Source organism: Belonocnema kinseyi, chromosome 6 (genome assembly GCF_010883055.1).
Source record: "Belonocnema kinseyi isolate 2016_QV_RU_SX_M_011 chromosome 6, B_treatae_v1, whole genome shotgun sequence".
In the NCBI taxonomy this organism is placed as follows: Eukaryota; Metazoa; Arthropoda; class Insecta; order Hymenoptera; family Cynipidae; genus Belonocnema; species Belonocnema kinseyi.
This window is the reverse complement of record NC_046662.1, coordinates 8,386,961-8,409,178: the sequence shown is the minus strand read 5'-3', so window position 1 is coordinate 8,409,178 and position 22,218 is coordinate 8,386,961. Positions and strand designations below refer to the sequence as shown.

At 27.4% G+C, this 22,218-nt stretch overlaps 2 protein-coding genes across 4 annotated transcripts in view; one reads left to right on the top strand and one right to left on the bottom strand.

The window, feature by feature from the left end:
• Positions 1–14,879, bottom strand: part of LOC117174840 (cyclin-dependent kinase 11B-like) — a 38,898-nt gene extending 24,019 nt beyond the window's left edge. For 2 of the 3 annotated variants that reach the window (XM_033364225.1, XM_033364227.1), the window contains exons 1-2: positions 14,627–14,879; positions 4,425–4,796 (exon numbers count right to left, since the gene is read on the bottom strand). In XM_033364225.1, coding sequence (XP_033220116.1) covers positions 4,425–4,796; positions 14,627–14,718 — 464 coding nt within the window. In that variant the 5' untranslated portion in view covers positions 14,719–14,879. The remainder of the gene's footprint in view (positions 1–4,424; positions 4,797–14,626) is intronic. The other variant, XM_033364226.1, reaches the window with a different exon arrangement.
• Positions 14,880–19,949: 5,070 nt separating this feature from the next.
• The window catches only part of LOC117174317 (26S proteasome regulatory subunit 8), a 22,671-nt gene continuing 20,402 nt past the window's right edge, over positions 19,950–22,218 (top strand). Inside the window, exons 1-3 of the mRNA XM_033363322.1 lie at positions 19,950–20,109; positions 20,200–20,344; positions 20,427–20,837. Coding sequence (XP_033219213.1) covers positions 20,092–20,109; positions 20,200–20,344; positions 20,427–20,837 — 574 coding nt within the window. The 5' untranslated portion in view covers positions 19,950–20,091. The remainder of the gene's footprint in view (positions 20,110–20,199; positions 20,345–20,426; positions 20,838–22,218) is intronic.

Below are 22,218 nucleotides of genomic sequence, written 5' to 3'. Positions count from 1 at the left end.
TCCGCCATTTTGAATTCGTCAAATTTGATATTGGATTTGTAATCAGCGACCTCCAAAACCCCTTAGTATACATTATCATACCAATACGCGTAATTAAATTTTATTGGCCGCCATTTTAGATCCGCCATTTTGAAGTGTTAGGGCTCGAAAGTTACCGGGCTTGGGGGTGAAATTTTTCATATTTGAATCCGCCATATCTCGGCTATGAAAAATCTTATCAAAAAGTTAGGCATCGCATTTTGAAGGTAAAGAGTAGTTCTTTACGATTCCATTGCGCGATGTTACGGGGCCTCGAACACATCAAAATAACGGGTTTTTGACCCTTTTAGGTTAGAATATCTCGAAAACTGAGGGTGATGGAATTTTTCTGAGGTCAGATTCGGATTCAGCGCAGCAAAAACCTTCGGGTATAGTAGGTCTGGTCTCTGGTTCTGAGAATTGTTGGCTTGTGTAATTTACGCGTATGAAATTAAAGGTACTAACATTTTTCAATATAAAAAAATGTTCCCGCTGCGCAGGCACATTCTTATTGCACGCTGCGCGTTTACTGCCTACACTTTAACTCAATTTTTTCAAATATTGTAAATACTATAACTTAAATCGAAAACTGTGATTTAAACTTCTGAGGAATTACAGCCATAAATTGTAACTGAATTGTTTTCGATTTGAATTTAGAGAAGGTTCTCAAAGTACCTACGGCTATGACGATTACTTTCTCATTACGAAACTCGTGCTGCGCGCTCGATAATTCATGTCCACTTGAAAAACTTCATCAAGATAATTTGTAAATCTTGTCAAAATCTACTAAAAATAACGTTTTTAACTCATTGATCTCTTAAAAAATTAAAATTGCATATTTTTGAAAATGATCCAACTTTTGGAACTTTTGTCTAATTAAAAAATTTCATGATAATAGTTTCGAAAAACATAAAATTTACATTACATTTAGTTGAAATTTGGATTGATATTTCTTAAGCTATTAAAAAATGTTTTTTTTTTCCTTTTTTAGAAAATTTTCAAAATGTTTAAAAGCATATAAATTTTTGAAGTTTTATCGAATTTAAAAATGTTATTAGGATAATTTGCAATTCTTTTTGACGCGTATCAGAAAATTCGACAAAAATTTAAAAAAATTTATTCCAATTTTGAAAAAGCTCAAGCTTTTTGAATTTTTGTCTAATCGAAAAATTGAACTGACATAGTTTCTAAATATATTTGATATCTAGTGATGAATTTAAATTAAATTTTCTAATCCTTTAAAAAAATATTTATTTTTTCAAACATTTGCAAAAATTTCAAAAGTATATAACTTTTCTAATTTTCTTCGAAATTAAACATTTTATTTGAATAATTTGCAATTTTTCTACCCGTATATAAGAAACTTTGACAACAAATTTTTTATTTGAAAAAACATTTTTTTTTTTTTCAAATTTTGAAAATGCTCTCAATTTTTTAATTTTTTTTGGAAGTATCTGCTTAACGAACTTAGCCTTCATTTTGGGAACTTTAAGAAGTGTATCAAAGGCTGACTTGATTGGACAAATCCTTAAAAAGTTAGCTTGGTTATTACACTCTGATGGAAGAGAATATAAAAATATAAATCCACGTTATCATTTTCAATGCTCTGAATTAAAAAATCAATCAATGAACTTAAAAAATTTCAAAAACATATAATTTTAAGGAGTTTTTAGCTAGAAACATCAAATATTGAAAAATTTTTAACTGAAGACTTCTTAAATTAGAAATTCAATTATTTTCTTTTTAAATAGTTTAAACATTCTTGGAAAGCTTCCAAATTTTATTTCAAAATCTTGAGAAATCTAAAATTTATTTTTAATTTAAAATTATTTTGGAAATTTTTTCAGAACTTCTAAATATCTGTCAAAAGATTTGATTTTTTTCTACAATTTTCAGAAAATCCTGAAAATTTTAGAAAATTTCTTTACAATTTGAATGTATAAATAACAATAAAACATTTATTATTCGTAGATGAAATTTGAGTAATTTTAAGAGATATGTAGAAGTTTTGAAAAGATTGTAACTTAACGTAAAACATAAAATAATAGCCTAATATTAAACAAAATGTAGATTTTCGCAGATTTTAAAACAAAAAATTAGATTCTTTTCAAAAATTGTGAAAGGCTTCAAAAGGATAAAAACACTTTCTTAAGATTCATAGGAAAATTAAAAATAATTTTTCATTTTGAAAAATTATTTTAAGAGAATATTAAAAAGTTTTTTCAAAGATTTCAACAAAATTTTCAAAAAAGATTCTAGAAGATATCAAGAAAACTTTCTAAAATTGGCATGATAATTTTAAATCTTTTTAAAACTCGTAAATATCTCTTAAAATTACTCAAATTTTTTCAACAAATCTTCATTTGTAAATTATACATCAAAAGTTAAAAATTTCACTTGCAAATTAAGCATTTTTCAAATACAACAATTAAAATTGTAACGTTCAAAGTTTGAAGGCTCTTCGAAATTTTCACGATTCCAGGTTTTCTATGTCAAAGAATTCAGTTAAAGATTCTTTACTTTTAAATATTTGGTTTCAATTAACTTATCTCGATTAAAAATTCAAATTATGCTAAATATTCAATAATTAATATATTTTTTTAATTAAAAATTTTAAATTGATTGGGTTAAAAATGGAATATTTTAGACTGAAATAATGTTTTAAATTTAATAAAATGCTTTAATTAAGAATATATTATGAAGTTATTTTGAAGTTGAAAATAGTTTATAAACTTTCAGTCACACGTTCACATTTCTTTAATGACTAAAAAATTGATTTATTTATTAAATAAAAATGTTTTTAAATTTCTAAATAAAACAGATTTGTTGAAATCTTTTGAAGTATTTAAAATCTTTGTGATGTTTTGAAATTTATGTGAACTCTTTTAAAATTGTGTCAAATCTTTGAAACCCTTGAATTTTTTGTTAAATTTTTGGAAATCTTTGAAATATTTATAAAGTCTTTGTTTAATCTTTGTTTGTAAAAACGTATATGTTTGTTTGAAATCAATGAAATCTTCTCAAATTTCTTGAAACCTTTGAAATGTTCTGTAATCTTTTGAAAACCTTTTGAATTTCTTGAAATACTTGTCAAATCTTTCCTACATCTTTCGTATTTTTTTGAATTTACTGGAATATTTGAAACCTTTGTAAAATATTTTGAAATTTTCGAGATAAAAAAGAGAACACGTTTTGATATTTTTATGGATTCTTTTAATTATTTACGAAATATTTTTGAAATCCTTTGTATTCTTTTGAAATCTTTGAAATATTTGGAATCTTTGTGAAATCTTTTGAAATATTCTAGGAATTCTGAAATCTTTAAATTTTAATTCTTTATGAAAATTTTAAGAAACCTTCGAAATCTTTTGTATTAATTTTCAATCATTAAAATATTTGAAATATTTGTGAATTTTTTTGAAATTTTGGTAAAATCTTTGAAATCCTTGTAAAATGTTTTGAAATATTTGTGAAATATTCGAAATCCTTGTGAAATCTTTTAAACAAATTTGTTCTTTTTTTTAATTGAAAATTTTCAAATGGAACGGTTGAAAAATGGAATATTTTAGACTTAAATATTTTAAACTTAATAAAAGCCTTTAATTCTAAATATATTATTTTGAAGTTATTTTAAAATTGAAAATAGTTTACAAAGTTTCAATCGAACATTTGCATTTTTTAACGAATAATACTTTCCAATTGAAACAGTTTAATTTTTAACGTTAAAATCTGGAAATTCTAAAATTCTAAACTGATTCCGAAACATACAATCAATTATTAATTACTTTTTAAATCTTAAAGCACAGTTCAATTTTAAGAATCATTAATTAATTCATATTCACATTTGACCAACTAAAAATATACTTTTTTCAAAAATCTTCGATTTTAAAAGCTTCTAAATTTTTATTATTTCAAGTCCTTAAAACTGAATTTTCAAATTCTTTAAATTAAAATGTACATTAAAAATTAAGAATGGAAAATTTTTAAAGTTAAAGATTTTCGAATTACGCATTATAAACTGAATATCATAATTGAAAAAGATCACAATTTAATTAAGTATTTAAAAAACGATTGAAATCAAACAAAGTTGGACAGATTTTTGTTTTCTAAAAATTTTTTGAATTCCCGGTCAAAAAATAAATTCACTGTCATTTCCCGATTTCAGAAAATTCCTGAATAACTGTTATTATAACATTTTCTTTTCTAAAACTAATTAAATTAATATTAATAATTTAATTAATTTATATCTTTTATTTATTATATATATATATTTTTTTTTTAATTATTATTTAATTATTTATATAATTAATTTAAATTTAAATTATATTAATTAATATATGTGGATACAAGACCTTTTGGAAATGTGCTCCAGATTTATGAAAATATAAAATTCGAACAACTGCTACCTTTCTCGTAAATCTTCCAATACTCGATCTCCAGTATTTCTCTCTTTCCTCTCATGCCTAGAAGAGTCTCTAGAATGCGAATCTATCCTCTCGATACGATCCACCCTCTCTCTTTCTCTCTTGGAGCCATCAGAACGTTCTCCTCGATCCAGAGATTCCATCTCGTGTCTTCTATGCCTATGCTTATCTCTGTGTCTTTCCTCTCCACGATCATGATGCCGAGATTTTCGCTCTTTATCCTCCTTGCGATCCCTCCTCTCACTGTGCTTGTCACGCCTACGAGGGGCATTTACTTTGTGATGTCTTATTACCGCTTGTGGCGGTTTTATATCGAGAGAATCCGTTGTATCGGCTCCTTCTTCCTCTGAAAAACTAGTAAGGAAAACCAAAAATAGAAAATTAAATATATAATAGAGACTCTCACAGACCTTAGGCAGGGTGGCCGTTTTAATCAAAGAAAAAAAAATTCCCGATCATTTCCCGGTTAAGAAATATTTTTAACCGCCAATGAAATAAAAAAATTACACTACTGCAAAGAGAAAAAAAGGAGGTCATAAAGGAATTAAGAAAGTAGAGAAAAGAAAAAAGTAATGGGGAAGAATATAGAAAAAAAAGAAAGAGTATACTGAGATGTGTTATCAAAAGAAAGAGGAAGAGAATAAAAGGTTTGAGGAAGAGGCGGAGAAGGCTAGGACGGAAGAAGAGGTATGGAAGGTGGTAAATAGAGAAAAAAAAGAAGAAAAAGAGTAAACCAAGATATTGAAATGATAGAATGGAAGAAATATTTTTTGGATTTGCTAGGAGGAGTAGACAGGAAAGTTGTAAAGGGATGAAAATATGGTAGAGAAAGAGATGAGGAAGAAGACATTTCAAGGGAAGAAATAGTTAAAGTTTTAGGAATAATGAAGGATGGAAAGGCACCTGGTATAGATGAGATTCCAAATGAAGTATGGAAATATGGAGGGGAGGAACTAGAGGAATGGGCATGGGTAATGTGTAATATAGTATGGAGAGGAGAGGGGTGGCCAGAGTTATGAAAAGAGGGAGTACTTATACCTATAGTAAAGAAAGGCAAAGGAGAGGAGATTAAAAATGATAGGGGGGTGACTTTGATGCCAACACTGTATAAAGTATATGTAACTATTTTGTCGGAGAGATTGAAGATAGAAGTTGAAGAAAAAAAAATCGAGTCACCGAATCAGACAGGGTTTAGAAAAGGAATGGGGGTAATGGAAAACATAAATGTTCTGAACTATCTAGTAAATAAGAGAATTAAAAGGGAAAAGGGGGCAATGATAGCAAGGTTTGTGGACTTAAAGGCGGCGTTCATTAAACCGAGGAGAAATATAAAAAGTTATGATAAAAAAGGGGATAAGAGAGGGATTAATAAAGAGAGTATCAGAAGTTTTTAGAGAGACAAAAAGCAGGGTAAAGGTAGGAGAGCAAGTAGGATATAGTTTTTGGTTGGTGAGAGGTGTAAGACAAGGGTGTCCTCTGAGCCCACTTTTATTTAATTTATTAATATCAGACTTGGAAAAAGAAATGAGGAGAAAGGGTTAGGGAGGAGTTAGGATAGGGAAGGAAAAGATATATACACTGGTATACGCAGACGATATAGTGTTGATGGCAGAGGATGAAGAAGGGATGGCGGGATTAATTACAGGATTATAGAAACACTTAGATGGGAAAAAGCTGAATGTAAATGTAGAACAGACAAAGATAATGAAATTTAGAAAAGGAGGGGGGGAAGGAAGAAAGAATGGACAGGGAGATGGAAAGGAATAAAGTTAGAAGTCAAAGAGTATAAATATTTAGGATATATCTTGCAAATGAATGGAGATCATACAGCTCATATGAGAGAAAGGATAAAAAAGCAGCAGGGATAATGAAACAGACATGGGGAATAGGTAAAAGAAGTTTAAAAAAAAAATGGAGAATGTAGTTATTTGATACGCTGGTATGGCCGGTATTATGTTATGGAGCATAGATATGGGGATGGAAAGAAAGGAAAGATATTGAGAGTTTACAAGAAAGGTATATAAGGCGCAAAGGGATAAGTTAAGTATTAGAGCGGGAAAGAGGGCATGGAAATTTGAGACGGAGCTAATGGAGGGAAAGGGAGGGGAGTTGGCGAGAAAGTGTTTGATGAAGGAAGAGGAGAGGGAGAGCGATCGAATTAACGAGATGGGAAGAAGAAAGTAGGGAGTTCTTTAATGATAGAGAAATAGAAGACGGGACTGGAGTAAACTATGAAGAATTGGAAAAAAGGGAGAGGGAAAGACAATTAATAGAAAGATGGGGGGGGGGGGCGATTGAGGAATGAAAATACAATAAATGGTATAAGATAATAAAAAAGGAAGGTGTGCCAAAGTATTTAGAAAAGGGTTGGGGAGAGAGAAGGTGGACCAGAATACCAAGATTTAGATTGGGAAACGAGGTAAGGGAGGGGATGTACTGGGAAAGAGAAGAGAACAGAATGTGTAGAATATGTGAATGGGAGGAGGAAACATGGGAGCATGTATGGGAAGGATGTAGGAGAGGAATGGAAAATAAGGGAAGCTGGCAAGAAAATGTGGTTTAGATTCTAGGGGAAGATGGATTAGGAGAAGAATGGATGAAGGAGTTGGAGGGTGCTAGAGGAGCGAATGAGAGAGAATGAAAGAATGCACGTGAAAAAGGTAAATGGAAGTATAAAAAAGTGAAAAAAAAAGGAAACGGTAATCGCTTAGATTAGAAGTGTAAAAATTGTAAGTAATAGTAAAGTAAAAGTTAAGTAGACTAAGATGCGTTTGCGTTCTCATGTTCTCTCTCTCTCTCTCTCTCTCTCTCTCGCTTGCAGTCTCGCTTTCGTTCGCTGGCTCACTCGTTTGCTAATAAGTCCTAAATTGCGCTATCGCAGGAAATAGAAATAAGGAACTAGATATAAGACTTTATGTAAATAGTTGTAAATAATTGTGTATATAGAAAGGATAAGATTGTAAAAAATATATAGATTTAAACGGAAAGATTGTAAGGAATGGAAGTCATGTAAACCCTTAGGGGACACATTATGAATATAGAAAAATAAATTAAAGCCCTCAAAGTGGAACAATTTTAAACTTGTAAAATTAAAGTTTAAGAGTATTTTCATGAAAGACTGTTGTATTCAATTGCTCAATAATGTAAAATGGATATTTTTCCACACTTTTCAACTGAAAATTCAAAATGAAATGCATTCGGTTCCAAAAATATAAATCCAAGTTATAATTGGCAATACTTTTAATTGAAGAATCAATCAATGCATTACATTTTTTCAAAATTTTAAGCTAAAAACATTAAAAATTAAACAACTGCATTTTTTTAACTGAACACAACTTTCAAAATTCAAAATTTTATTTCAAAATCTTGAAACATTGACCTTAAATTTTTTATTATTTTTACAATGTTTTCAGAACTTCTAAACATCTTTTAAAATGATTGAAATTTTTTCCTTATTATTATAATTTTTTCTACCAAAATAGTTGAATTTTCAACAAAAAAGTTCATTTTCTACCAAACAGTTTAATTTTTCTTCCAAATGTTCAACTTTCAAACCGATTTTCATCAAAACAGTTGAATATTCAATCGGAAATTATCAATTTTCAACGAAAAAAAAGTTGAATTTTCTCCCCAATTGACAAATTTTATACAAAACTGCACATTTAAAACAGAAAATATGAATTTCACACCAAATAATTGAATTTTCAACATAAAAATGGAATTTTCGACCAAAAATTTCATTTATAACCAAATAGTTCAATTGTCTACCAAATTGCTAAATTTTCAAGCCAAATTTTGAATTTTGTCGGATTTTCAACCCGAAAAAAACTTGCAATCCAAAAAGATGAATTTTCAACAACAAAAAATTGAATTTTCTACTAAAAAAATATCATTTTTAACCAAATAGTTGAATATTCTACAAAAATAGTTGAACCAAAAAATTAATTTTTAACCAAATATCTAGTTAAATTTTCTACCAAAAACTGTTTAATTCTAAACACAAGGAACAAATTTTCTACAAAAGAGCAAACTTTTCAATTAGAAAATAAGAAACCTCAGACAAAAAAATTAATCTTATCCAAAAAGTTACACTTTCTACCAAAATAGTGGAATTTTCAACAAAAAAGTTCATTTTGAATCAAATAGTTCACTTTTCCACCAAAATTTAAATTTTTTGAGCCGAAAAGTCAAATTTTCATCAAAAAAGTTAAATATTCAATCATAAATTATCCATTTTTAACCCAAAAATTGAGTTTCCTCCCCCAATAACAAATTTTCTACAATACGGCCACCAAAATAGTTTAATTTTTTACCAAAATGTTGAATTTTTAAGGCAATTTTCATTAAAAAAAAAACAGTTGAATATTCAATCAGAAATCATCAATTTTCGACACAAAAAAATTAAATTTTCTCCCCAAATGACGAATTTTCTAAAAAAAAAACTGCAGAAATTTAAAACAAAAAATATGAATTTTCCACCAAATAGTTAAATTTTCAACAAAACAAATGGGTTTTCTACCCGAAAATATGAATTTTCGATCAGAAAGTTAATTTTTCACCAAATAGTGCAATTGTCTACCAAATTTTTTAATTATCAAGCGAAAAGGATATGAATTTTCAACAAAAAATATCATTTTTCACAATATAATTGAATATTCTACCAAAATAGTTGAATTTTCAACAAAAAAATTGATTTTTCTACTCGAAAATATGACTTTTCGACCAAATAGTTTCAATTTTCTACCAAAAACACTTTTATTCTTAACAAAAATGACGAATTTTCTAAAAAATAGTACACATTTCAATCAGAAAATAAGAAACCTCAGGCAAAACAGATTATTTTTAACGAAAAAAAGTTAAATTTTCTACCAAAGTGGTTGAATTTTCAACAAAAAAAAAATAATTTTTCTACCCGAAAGTATGAACTTTCGACCAAAACGTTAATTAAAAAATACATATACTAATGCCAAAATTTTTTCCATTTCAAGTGATAAAAACTGAGCTGAAAGTTCAAAATTAAATGCATTCGGTTCCAAAAATATAAATCCAAGTTATAATTGGCAATACTCTAAATTGAAGAATCAATCAATGCATTACATTTTTTCAAAATTATAGCATTTTAAGCAATTTTGAGCTAGAAACATTAAAAATTGAACGATTGCATTTTTTTTAACTGAAAACAACTTTCAAAATTTATTTCAAAATCTTGAAACAATGACCTTAAATTTTTCATTATTTTTACCATTTTTTCAGAACTTCTAAACATCTTTTAAAATTATTAGAAATTTTCCTTTATATTTTTTTAACCCTTCAAAATTAAAGAAATTTCCTTAAAATCCTTTCAAAATTTTTGGATTTTTTTTTTAAATCTGCCAAAATCTATATTTGATTTCAAATTAGTCTATGCACTATTTGCATCGACATTTTTGTACAAATATCAGTATCTTTTCAGTACACGTAGACACTTCGCTTAAATTATTTGAAATAATTTCAAATTTTTAATTATTTTCAAATTTGTTCAAAACTTCTAAAAATTTCTCTAACTTTCTGATTTTTTCTAAGAATAACTTGTGTTCAATTGTTATTTATACATCGAAATTCAACAATTTGACTTACAAATAAAAATTTGTAAATAAAACAATTAAAATTCTAAAGTCCAAATTTTAGTTTTTTTGTTTTGTCTTCAATATTTAATTTATAATTACTGATTTTAAATAAACAGTCAGATATTTCTAAATATTAAGTAATTGTTCCTTTTTCTTAATTGACAAATTTCAAATCGAATGGTTTGAAAGGGAATGAATATTTTAGACTGAAATAATATTTGAAAAATAAAAACCTTTGCTTAGGAATATATTATTTTGAAGTTAGTTAAAAATTGAAAATAGTTTATAAGGTTTCAATCGAGGATTTAAATTTGTTTAACCAATAAGAATTTTTCATTCTTAAAGTAATATTTATTTTTAAAAATTGTCAATTAATTTATATTCAAAGATGATCAACTAAAAATGTTTTTTTTTTTTTTTTTAATCAAAAATCTTCTATGTTGAATGCTTCTAATTTTTAATTGTTTAAGTCTTTAAAAAAAAATTAAAAATATAAAGTGGAACATTGTTAAAGTGAAAGATTTTCGAATTATGCATTTTAAACTTAATGCTATGATAATTTAAAAAAATCACAATTTAACTAATTGTTTGAAAAACGGTTCAAATCAAAGTTGGACAGATATTTTACTCTAAAAATTTTGTAAAATTTCCGGTCAAAAAATAAATTCACTGTCATTTCCCGGTCTTATAGAATTCCCGATTTTCCAGGTTTCCCAGTCCAACCACCAGATTTTAAAACAATCGTCTCGGAATGTGTATACGGTTTCGCGAGTTTATTATCAATGTTTTTTTTGTTTCTAGTATCTTTCTAATATAATTAACCATTCCTTGAATTAGTCTCTAAAGACCATGAAAAAGGATTAATTTTCTACCAAAAATACAATTTAAAATACGTTAATTCTTAATAATCAAACAGTTGAAGTTTGAAACAAAAAAGATCGATCTTTAAACAAAAAGCTTAATTTTGAATTAAAAATATCAATTTTGAACCAAAAGTGGAATAGGTAAATTTTTAGTTGAAAAAATAATTCATTTTCTACCAAAAAATGCATATTTATTTTAAAAACAAATTTAATTTAACTTTTAACCAAGCAGTTTTATTTAAAAAAAAAATACGATGAATTTTCAACAACAAAATTACTAGAGGAATTGAATTTTTAACTAAAAAGCTAATTTTCAAATCAAAAATTTAATAATTAAATTTGTTGTGAAACAATGAATGTTCAACTAAAGAGATGAATTTTTATCAAAAATCATGGAATATTCAACTGGAAAAATAGTTACACTTTCAGTTAAAAAACAAAATAATTTTAAACCAAAAAATAGACAACTTTTCAACAAAAAAGTTAAATATTCGGCCAAAAAACTTCATTTCCATACAAATAAAAAAGAATTTTTCCATCAATTACAATTATGAATCGTCAAATAAAAAAGTTAATTATTAGCAAAAGAGATTAAACTTCCGCCAAGTAGTTTAATTTCCAACTTAAAAGAGAAATTTTCAACTAAAATTATAAATATTTAACGACAATACTTGAATTTTTAACCAAAAAGGAGAATTAAAAAAAAAATGATTAACCGGCAAATAAAAAGATCATTTTCTACACAAAAAATCGATTTTCTAACACAGAGACGATTTTTCAACCAAGTACATGAATTTCCTAAGAAATATTTCAATTACCAATCAGACAAATTTTCAATCAAATAGTTGAATATTAATCTAAAAAAAAATCAGGTTTCAACCAAAAATGAAATATTAGAGGTTTTAATAAAAATAAAGAATTTTCAACTGGAATAGTTAAATTTGAAACCAAAAACATGAATTTTTAACTGAAATCATAAGCCTTTAACTAGAATAATTAAATTTCTAACAAAAAGATTAATTTCTACCAAAAAGTCAAAATTGTTGACTAAAAAAAGATCATTTTTCAACCATATATTGAATTGTTACTTTTTCAGTAAACAAAATGAATTTTCAAAAAACAACCAAACAACTTTTCATCGAAATAGTTAACGTTGCAACTGGAATAGTTCAATTTTCAGTACAAAAATAAATTTTCAGCCGAAGAAAAAATGAATTTTCAACAATCTAGCTCATTTCTCGGCCAAGGAGATAAATTTTCAATTAAAATTATGAATCTTTAACAACAACATGGTTATTTTAAAATAAAAGATTAACTCTCAACCAAGTAATAAAATCTTCATTAAAAAAAGATGAAATCGGAACGAAAAATGTAATAAATGATTGTTCAACCAAAATAGATATAAATTTTTAATAAAAAACAATGAAATTCAACCGAAAAGAAAGAATTTTCAACAAAATACATCAAATTTCAACCAGGGAATCAAATTTTCAGTTAAAAAATTGATTTCATACAAAAAGAAACGAATTTTCGTAAAAATAGTTCAATAAAGTTAATACAAAGCTACAAAAAATTTCCTGAAATTTCCAGGTAGGTTACCATTCATAATATGCATTAGTATTGGAACAAAAGTACTTTTGTTGCCTTATTTTTATCATTAAAAAAACGCGAATTCTATTAAAATAAAAATTATTATTAAACATTTTACTGCAGTTTGTGGTACTTTTCCATAAATTTAATTTGTTTATATTCAATGCAGATGTAATTTAGGCAAAAAATGTTGTTAAATAAAATATTATGTCTTGTGTCCTTGTTCCAAAAAGTTCATTTTTTTACTTTTAATATATTTTTCTAACCATAGTTTATAATAAACTTGTAGATATTTTCTGGTTAAACAAAATTTGTCTTTTAATTTTGTCCGTCTCTTGTGTCATTTTTCTAAAAATTTATTTTTTTAAATTTTTAATCTTAGTTTTTACGATTGAAATAAAATCTACTCGTCCTATCTCAAAATGACTGTGTCGTTTTTCGAAATATTTAGTTTTTAAATTTTTTCAATCCAATTTTTAACAAAAAACAGAATAGTTAAACTTTTAGTTGAAGACATTTTTCAATAACAAAAAAACGAATTTTCAACATAACTAATAAATTTTGAACTAAAATGATGAATCTTTAACAGGAATACTTTAATTTCAAATAAGAAAGATGCGTATTTAAAACTAAGACAATGAATCTTTAACTGAAATAGTTGAATTTTCAAATTCTGAGTCAAATAATTTTTATCCAAAATTATGGAATATTCAACTGGAAAAATAGTTACACTTTCAGTTTAAAAACAAAATAATTTTAAACCAAAAAATAGACAAATTTTCAACAAAAAAGTTAAATATTCGGCCAAAAAACTTCATTTCCATACAAATAAAAAAGAATTTTTCCATCAAATAGCTCATGTTTCAACCATATAAATGATTTTTTAATTGAAATTATGGATCTTTAAATAAAAAAGTTAATTATTATCAAAAGAGATTAAATTTCCGCCAAGTAGTTTAATTTCCATCCTAAAAGAGAAATTTTCAACTAAAATTTTTAATATTTAACGACAATACTTGAATTTTTAACCAAAAAGGAGAATTAAAAAAAAATGATTAACCGGCAAAGAAAAAGATAATTTTCTACACAAAAAAATCGATTTTTAACTTACGAAATAGTTCAATTTCAATTAAAAAAGACAAATTTTCATCTAAATTGCTAAATTTTGAACAAGAGAAGAAGGGGCATTCACAAAATATGTGATAGTTTAGCCCCAGATCAATTTTCAACTAAAAATAAACATTCAAATTTTCAGCTGAAAGAATTAATTTTCAACCAAAAAATTGAGTTTTCTACCCGAAAATATGAATTGTCAAAAACAAAGTCAATTTTTAAGCAAATAGTTGAATTGTCCACCAAGAAATAAAATTAATTTTCAACAAAAAAGTTCAATTTCAACCAAATGGGGGAATTTTCTACCAAATTGTTAAATTTTTAAGTCAAAGGTAAAAATTTCCAATAAAACAGTTAAACAGTCCTGATGATTTTTCTATTCGAGAGTTGAATTTTCAATCTAGAAATAGCAACTTTCAAAATAAAAATTGATTAAAAAAAAAGTTGAATTCTTAAATTCCTACAATTTTTTGTTTATAGTGGAATTCTTTAACAAATTTTAGAATTTTCGATCTAAAAGGACACATCTCACATAAAACAGTTAAATATTAAAAAAAAAAAACAATTTTCAAAAACAAAAATTATTTTTCTACCCAAAGATGTGAATTTAAACAATAAAAAGGTTAACTTTTAAGAAAATAGTTGTATTTTCAACCAAAAAAGACAGATTTTTAAGAAAAGAATTGAAGTTTGTATCCGAAAATATGAATTTTCAATCAAAAGTTCAATTTCAACAAAATAGTTTGATATATTCAACATAATTTTTCATTATGAGAATACAATAATCTATATTCTAAAATGTACACATTATACACGGATATTTCATTAATGAGCAAACGCATTCATTACGATTTAAAACTTTTGTTTTTTCAGACTAAAAGAAGCAATAAGAATATGACTAAAGTAAAATAGTATCATATTTGTACTCGCAAAAATATATTATACGTTTATTGCAGATATGGTTATAACCTAAAATGTTATCGTTAATTTGACAAGAAGACATATATCTTACCTGAAGTTTTCTGGGTCCTTCTTGGGGCTCTTTTTAATCTCTCCGTCTTCACTTTGATTGTCTACTTCCATTTCATATCGAGAATCACCCATTCTGGTTTTTTAACATGTTAGTTTCACGATTTTGGCTAAAATCCTCAAACAAAATCCAAAATACGTTAGTACCTTTCCAACTACACTTTCACAAGTCACACAGTTTACAGTTTCACTGCAGAAACATGGTACAAGCCATGCACAAACGCTGCACGCAATGACATAAAATGGGTAGACTGCAAGAGTAACAAAGATTAAGAAGTCTGTCTCTTTCACTCTTATCGGCTTTCTGTTTTATCGCCATGAATAATACAAAATGATAGAAGGCGTTCTCCCTCCATTCTGTACAGCCCTGTGCATCTGAAAACAAAATGGCGATTCCTAGTGTTCTAAGTCGGTTAGTTTCTAATTTCTTCAACGCGGCGCTAGTTGTACCCTGTTTTTGCATTGTAAGCAATATGAGTAGACCAATTTTTTAAAACTTTTTAATAAACAAAATATTTAAATGAAAAGAATGCTACACATTTTATATTTCAAAACAATGTTCCAAACGATGTATATAAATACTAATGGAAAACATTAATTAAAACGTCACCCAGTAAACTTGGTAAAGTGTCATATTATATTTGAATTTGAATAAAAAGTTAAATATAATCCTTTTTATATCTGAAAACGGAGTAAATAATATTAATATTAATAAAATATATAAATACTTTTCTGAAAAAGTTTTAATAGTATAAAAGTTCAAACTTAATATTTGAGGGTTTAGCGATTACTTACACTATTGAATACAATAAGAAAAATGTGATTGAAATTGAAAAAAATTTTATTTATGCACATATTATATAAAAATATGTGAAGAAAATTAAAAATAGTTTATTCAATAATTCAAATTGTTGAAAATAAACTGTTTTTCAGAGGAACAAATATAAATTATAATTTGATAAAACGTCCAAGATGCAAATATAATCAGTTTTTAACATCTTTGTTTTAAAGACTTAAGGGCATGTGATACTTAGAAAATGATAGATTTTACCAGTTTTAGGTTCCCCCAGCTTTTTTCTAGAATAATAAGTATTTTGTCTACAAAATTTGAAGAATGATAGCGAACATGCTAACGGACGTCCCTGCACAGTGCACACTGTTTTTGTGGTTTTTTTTTAACCAAATTTTAATTTTGCTAAATTTGATCAATTTGCATGGCGCTTAGGAATGAGTATAGATTTTATTAGTGTTAGATCCCCTGGCTTTTTCCCTAGATTAATAAATATTTTGTCTTCAAAATCTGGAGAATGATAGCGAACATGCTAACGGACGTCCCTGCACACTTTTTATCTGCATTAATTCCAAAAAATTTTGATTTTGCTGAAAACGTGTGTGTATATTTCGAGGTTATGTGTGTAACAATTCTCTTAAACGTTATTTCCAAATTACACAATATTCTTTGCCGAAAATTTTGGACTTGCAAATTAACATAATACCTAATGTCCCGGAACTAACCTTGTTTGTAGTAATCACAAAAGTTTATTTAATAAATAATTTTCAAATTATCGGCACAACAGAGCTGAAAAGCGAACCTAACCTCACAATAATCCACATGCATGAAATTTTTATTTAGCAGAATACAATTTTTTGTTCTTATCCCTCAAAAAAGAGTCCGAAGACGCCTGTTATGATATTTTATAGAATCTCCGAATTCAGTTTTAAAAAATTTTTAATTTTGTGGAAAAAAAGTCGGGGGAACTGTACCCGAATGACCTCAGTTGCGACGAAGTATCACATGACCTTGAAAGGATATAATGATAAAAGAGAGCAATTAAAGATATTTATTTGTCTATTTTTCACTGATTATTGAATAAAATCGTTTCAAATGTAAATTTAGTTAAATTCAATTAGAAATACATTATACCCATTAAATATTCATAAGCGAAAATATGCACATGGTAAGTTTAAACTTAGTACTATTCAAATTTTTCTCCGGGATTTTTACATTCCATTAATAATATTGTTAATTTGTTTTCGACAACAAACTTTAAGATTCATATTTTACTTTTCATTCAAATTTAAATCTAAGATATGCAGGGTGATTTTTTTAACTTGAAACTTTCAAATATCTCGAAAAATAAGCACTTTAGGAAAAAAATGTTATGAATCAAAATTTAATCACTCTGAGGAGTACATAAACTGATGTTAAAATGGGTCCCCCCACACCGCCCCCTTGGGTTGGGGGCAAGTTCGAAATCTTAAATGGGAACTCCTATTTTTTATTGCGTATTTGGATTCTTTGGATAAAAATGCGTATGATTTGTCTAAAACATTTTTCTCGTTTCCCGATAGTAGGCGCTGTAAATCGACACTGTTTTATACCGCTTATAAAATATTCTATGGTTAAAATATCATCAGATTAAAATGCTGGTATTTGAATATTAATTATTTGAAATGAAAAATTAATTAAGGAAAAATCAGAAAATTTGGAAAATGTCACGCATCTAAGCTTTCCGGGAGTGGGGTCTTCTCATTCTACTTCGTGTTATTCATTATAGAGTTTCAGTCTAACGGTGTTAAATAATTAATGAGCTACTGCTTTGCATATTTTTAATTCCTGAATATGTCTGAGCTAGAAAATAATTAATATTCAACCGCTGATATAACCTTAACAATAAAAATATTGGTAAAAACCATAAATTCTTAAATTTTCCTAAATTCTGTCATATTCTCGGTTATATAACCTGAACTTAAATTCTCGGGTTACAATATCTTTGGTAAAAGCATGGAGAATAGATATAAGGAGACCAATCTGTAATGCATGGACTTCACCGAAAAGGCCACTTTTCTGTTGCCAGAAGTACGCACACACATAAATTGAAAATGAACACTTTTCTGTTGCAAGTACGCAACACACATGTGCAAAATCACACTTACGTATAGTTCAAAACGTTCCGAGCGTGGCGTGCCAACCGCACTTTAAAAAAAATATGGCCGCCTCGATTGTTTTGTTTTGACAGCTCGCTTAAAATTATAAATAATTAATAATCAGACAGAATTTTGTAAAATTTGTGTGGAATAAAAAATTATTCGTCATGGAAGAGGTAGGTAGTAAGTTTATGAAAATATCAAATTTCTTTCAACAAACTATGCGCGCAACAAATATTTGACGCGTTCGTAACAAAAACAATAAACATACAACTTACACCACTCTGAAAGTCTTGTAACTACACTTGAAACCACACGATTTTTAATTTTAACATCCATTTGACTGGTGTTCACATCGACAACCGTATTTTTAAAATGCGGTGGGCGCGCCACGCTCGGGAAGTTTTGAACTATACGTAAGTGTGATTTTGCACATGTGTGTTGCGTACTTACAACAGAAAAGTGTTCATTTTCAAGTAAGTAAAAGCATGGAGTGGTGGGACAATTAGCGCCACGCTGGAGATATTAAGAACTAATCAACTTAGGATAGTTGCGGCAAAGATATAATATCTTTGGTTGCGGGGGTCAAGTTAAAACCTGAAATATGGAGAGATGCACAGGGCTGAGGGAAAACAAGGAACCAAATGCATGGGATTCAGTTCATTTTCGCCCTATTTTGCTCATATCTTCGTAAAAGCTCATTTTTTTCTATATAACTGTGTTTGAAAAAAATAGTTTTTATTTTTTAATTACTATTTAATGAAATAATAAAATGATAATTATTATTACTTACAAAGATATTACAGAATTGAAAGTTTTGTTCCATGCATTTGATCCATGGTTTTCCCCTCAGCTTTTAACACAGTAAAGTTAGCTGATGGTTGAAGTGAAAATACCTAATAGCTCTCTTCTACAGCATAAAATTAGACGGAGATGTTTGATCATTTCAAAACAATTGACTGCTTCTATCTATTTCTATCTCATATATTAGAAAGAGAAGGCTGATTGTCAATAATCGAGAAGTTGGGAGTTTTTCATTACTGAATATATTTCCCTCTCTTTTTGGCACATAATATAGAAAGAGGTTTTTAGAGCCGATCGTTTCAAAACGATGAAACGTCTCTGTCCAATTTTATACAATAGAAAGAGAGATCCGCCAAACTAAGATACTATATTAGATGGGAATAAGCAACCGCCATTGTGGTTCCCCGCCAATTTCAAAATCGCTAACTTAATATCGAATTTTTAAGGGATGAATTTTGGTCTAACACCTAATTAAATAGTAGTGAGTAAGAAAATCAAAACAAAGTAAGCTGTAATATTTGAAGATAATAATATTATTATAAATATGAATGTTTTTAAACTTTATAATGTAATGATCAATTGAAAAGAAAAAATGGCACATTATTCTACTTACCGATAACACGTTGATTTTAACTATTGACTTGAAATCATATATTATTCGAAATGAATATAAAAATGCATACATACAGTAAATAATATGTTTTTATTAAATTGAAAAAACAAATATTTTTTAACTTTCAGTTATAGTTCTCTGAAACCTAATTTCTAGATCTCGTTTAATATAAAGTCGTTATTTGAGTTGGTCAAAATGCACCTAAAAACCAAGATAAATATATTTACATGATATAGATTATTTAATTTAAAATTATACTAGAGCATTTTTATCAACACATAAATTATAAATAAAATTACATGTGACATAATACATAGTATATTTAAATTAGACTAAATGATTTTTAACCCACACGTTTGCCAAAAAATAATCCTTGCAATAACTAGCAACAAATAATAATATACTATAGGTGCGTGGGTTAACGTGCGCCATATCTAGAAAAATGGGTTCCTAACCTTACTTTCTTCTGGATCTTATTTCGCTTAAATTTATTTAAAAAATGCTCATAGAAAATTTAATTACATATTATCATAAGCTTCAGACCCCAAATATTTAAATTATATTGTTATAGTGATAAATATGAGTACTTACTTCGCATAATCTTGAATTAGAATTTGGTTCTCATTTGTCGCGTCTACAATTTATTATGCATTTTAAAAGTCTTTCTTTTAGTCCTAGTGGAAAACAGTACAATTTATATCCATCTTCACTTCTATTTTGACAAAACGGAGCACTGCAGCAGACCATTTTTCTTATATTCTAAGCTTAATTTTAATTATAACCTAGGACATGTTTATCACATGGTTTCCCGCGAGTTTTCTAGGAACCAGAATGGCGGTTGCATATTCCAAGCCAAACTAGGTTAGAGAGCAGGTCTTTGTCTAATCTGCAATTTTTCGCACGTGTGATAAGTGCTTAAATGGCAGTATTACCAAAAGATGATTGCATCTCTATAATATATATATTTCTGGAGTGATGACAAGCATTTCTTCCTATCTTTTGTGCTTCGGCGTGTAATATATTTTTGAGGTTCAAGTTGTTAAAATAGTGTAAATGACGGCATAGTACTAAAATTTTAAATACGAGTCTATACGGGCTTCATCATGACGCTCATAAATAAGGTAAATATTTTACTAAAAAGGTGATCTTTTTAGTAAAAAATTAGTGATGAAACTGATGAATGATGATCGGTGATACCAATAACGTTTTAGATGGAGATAGACGAAAAAGTTGCGAAGGGCGAAGGTTTTAAACCATATTATATCACAAAAATTGAAGAGCTTCAACTAGTCGTAGCCGAGAAAAGTCAAAACCTTCGGCGATTGCAGGCGCAGCGAAATGAACTTAATGCAAAAGGTAAATAAATATCTTCCAGATAAAAAAAAAAAAAACAAAACTATAGAGCAAAATTCTAGCGTTTTTATTAAATATTTCGCAGTGCGAATGTTGCGAGAGGAATTGCAGCTTCTCCAAGAACAAGGTTCTTACGTTGGAGAAGTGGTTAAGCCAATGGATAAAAAGAAAGTGCTCGTTAAGGTTCATCCTGAAGGGAAATTTGTAGTAGACTTGGATAAGAATATCGACATTAACGATGTCACTCCGAATTCTCGAGTAGCCCTCAGAAATGAGAGTTATACTTTGCACAAAATTTTGCCAAATAAGGTCGATCCTCTTGTGTCGCTGATGATGGTAGAAAAAGTACCGGACTCGACGTACGAAATGGTTGGTGGTTTAGACAAGCAAATCAAGGAAATTAAGGAAGTCATCGAGTTGCCGGTTAAGCATCCGGAGCTTTTTGATGCGCTTGGTATTGCGCAACCAAAAGGAGTCCTCCTCTACGGACCACCAGGTATAATATGAGTTTAATTAATATTTATTGGTTTTTAGCAACCTTGGAATTTTCAAAAGATCTGATACATTTAAAAATATTCTAAGGAATTTTTAATATATTTCAATCATTTAAAGGTATTTCAAAGAATTTGAAATATTTGAGGGCATTTAAAACAAAAATTCTTTTGAATTTTTAAGATTTAGTAATATTTTAAAAGATTCCAGGGAGTTTTTAAAATATTCCAATAATTGGAAGGGGTTTTAAAGATTTCAGGGCATTAAACAAATTCTTGGAATTTTCAAGGGATTTTAACGAGTTTGAAATATTTTTAAGGATTTCCAGGAATTTTAACTAAATTTCAATAATTTGAAGGCATTTTAAATACTTCATGGTATTTAAGAAAAAATGCTTTGCATTTGCAAAGAATTATAAATATTTTAAAATATTCTAAGGAATTTTGAAGGATTTTCCATTTTTTAGGGTATTTTCAAGAATTAAAAAATTTGCAGGTATTTTAAAGATTATGAAATATTTTTAGAGATTCCAGGGAGTTTTTAATATATTTCAACAATTTGACGGCATTTTAAAGATTTTAGGGTCTTTAAAGAAATGTTGGTTATGTCAAAGTATTTGAAATATTTTTCAATAGTTTGAAGCGATTTTAAAGATTTCAGGATATTAAAAAAATTCTTAGATTTTTCAAGAGATTTCAAACATTTTATGCAATTTTTAAGAGTTTGAAATGTTTAAAAAGATTTCCAGGAATTTGAATAGAATTCAATAATTTTTTAAGATTGTATGGTATTTAAGAAAAATTTCTTTAAATTTTCAAAGAATTAGAAATATTTAAAAAGATTCTAAGGAATTTTGAAGGATTTTTCATTTTTTAGGGTATTTTCAAGAATTAAAAAATTTGCAGGTATTTTAAAGATTATGAAATATTTTTAGAGATTCCAGGGAGTTTTTAATATATTTCAACAATTTGACGGCATTTTAAAGATTTTAGGGTCTTTAAAGAAATGTTGGTTATGTCAAAGTATTTGAAATATTTTTCAATAGTTTGAAGGGATTTTAAAGATTTCAGGATATTAAAAAAATTCTTAGATTTTTCAAGAGATTTCAAACATTTTAGGCGATTTTTAAGAGTTTGAAATGTTTAAAAAGATTTCCAGGAATTTGAATAGAATTCAATAATTTTTTAAGATTGTATGGTATTTAAGAATTAAGAAAAATTTCTTTAAATTTTCAAAGAATTAGAAATATTTAAAAAGATTCTAAGGAATTTTGAAAGATTTTACCATTTTTTAGGGTATTTTCAAGAATTAAAAAATTTGCAGGTATTTTAAAGATTATGAAATATTTTTAGAGATTCCAGGGAGTTTTTAATATATTTCAACAA